Raw genomic sequence first — 1,891 nt, 5'->3', positions numbered from 1 at the left:
GGGAAATTTTTCCCATCTGAATTCTCTTAGATACTTCACATTCAAAGACTTCTACCGTCCTGGTGGTCCTCTCTTCTTCTACGTTGGCAACGAGGGGCCAGTCGAGATATATGTCAATCACACTGGCCTCATGTGGGAGCTCGGGTGAGTCGGGGAAAGCAACAACAACAGTGGAGTTTCACCCTAGTGATATGAAAAACACTAGTGAAAAACATATTTCACGCGAATATCGCGTTTTCACCGAGTTTCACGCTACTTCACGTAAAACGGGTGGTGAAACTCCAATGAAAATTCTTTTGGTTGTGGCGGCGCCAGGTTACGCAGGAAACAAATCTGGTTTCTGCTATTTTTAGTGACAGTGGTCAGTCAAGACGTTTTGGGTGTTTCGAATTGCTATTTGAATTTCGCGCCGTCGATGCAAACGATTTAAATCGAAATATAGTTTTCCGACGTGACTGATACTACTCCGAAAACGCTAACATTCAAGTGGTTGAATGTCTTTCATTTGGAAGGGATGGATCACACTTCATCATTCCTTCTCCCTAGATCGGACCTTGGCGCCTTCTTGGTGTTCGCTGAGCATCGTTACTACGGCAAAACACAAGTCTACAGCGACGGCACTCCGGACTGCTTGCGTTATCTCACGATAGAGCAAGCTTTGGCCGACTACTCGGTGATGACAGACACTTATACACGAATAGCATTGTCGCTGATAGGTTCTGATAGACTACATTTTCGATAAACACGATTTGCCACCCTCGACAGCGACGATTGCTTTTGGGGGAAGCTACGGGGGGATGCTGGCAAGCGCTTTCCGATACAAGTGAGATTCCTTTCGTGTGGGAAAGTTCTAATTGGTTTTCGCAGTGTTAACCACTGCTGAGCTTAGCTGAGAAAAGCGATCACGATCAACTATGTGTTGGCGAAGATATACAAATTCCTTATCTGCACACTTCTACTCGAAATTCGTGTTTTAACCATTGATTAGCTCAGCTGAGGCGCGCGAACACATATTCTATCACGTTCTCCATTCAACTCTAGATAGGCTTTTCACCTGAGTAGATATCCCCATATAGTCGACGGAGCGATCGCAGCATCTGCGCCCATATTTGCAATTGGTGGGGTTACCCCCGAGCCTAGCAAGACCGCGTTTAACGAGATAATCACTCGTGACGCCGGGCCGGTGTGCGCGCAGAGGTGAGCTTCTCTCATGGTGACACTATCCAGTGGACAGTGTCACCATGAGAGAAATGGATAGTATCCGTCAGTATGCACACAGCCAACAACATGCGTTGCTGAAAAAATGTGGAAATTCTGAGGGAGTTTTCATTGGTCTCTGTTTTCTGTTTTCTGTTTTTTTTGGAAATTTTCGTGTTTTCGTATATACACTTCTACCCAAAATCGCGTGTGAATTTCCTCAATATTGTGAGGGAACTTACGAGCTCAGTTGAGGAAAGCAAACGTATATTCCCATACTGCTATCCACATAATCAAGGTTCAACGCGGCATTGAAGTTAATATATAACATGAGCAAGACTGAACGCGGAAGGGACATGCTTATGACGAACCTCAGGTCTGTTCTGAGATTGTTTCCATAACTACTACTTTAATTCCAGATGGTGCGACAATTCTTCGCATCCGAACAGCTCCGATCTGGCATACCAGATGGTTGCATGGGCGACCGCTCCTTGGGCCTACCTTGCAATGGGTGACACTGGCATCACCGAGTCACCATCGAATTTTCCGTCAGGGAATTTTCCATACCCCAGCAATTATATAACTGCGGCGATGAACGTCGGAGGAGGGGCAGATCTGCCGGCTCATCCGGTTCGCGTTGCATGTGAACCTTTCGAGCGCCTAGATATGATGCCTACTAAAACGGAAGGCGTGA

The 1,891-nt window shown here is 46.4% G+C and overlaps 1 protein-coding gene across 1 annotated transcript; it reads left to right on the top strand.

Moving 5' to 3' along the window:
- Positions 1-514: 514 nt before the first annotated feature.
- On the top strand, positions 515-1,197 carry Pmar_PMAR025064 (prolylcarboxypeptidase, putative; the record flags this gene model as incomplete). The annotated part of the gene is made up of 3 exons (XM_002766471.1): positions 515-673; positions 717-823; positions 1,063-1,197. Coding segments are annotated over 3 exons (401 nt in total), but the record flags the coding sequence as incomplete, so codon positions are not given.
- Positions 1,198-1,891: the final 694 nt, after the last annotated feature.

This window comes from Perkinsus marinus, assembly GCF_000006405.1.
Source record: "Perkinsus marinus ATCC 50983 genomic scaffold scf_1104296972832, whole genome shotgun sequence".
NCBI classification, from domain to species: Eukaryota; Perkinsozoa; order Perkinsida; family Perkinsidae; genus Perkinsus; species Perkinsus marinus.
The sequence above is the reverse complement of the archived record's forward strand: the minus strand, read 5'-3'. Positions and strand labels throughout refer to the sequence as shown.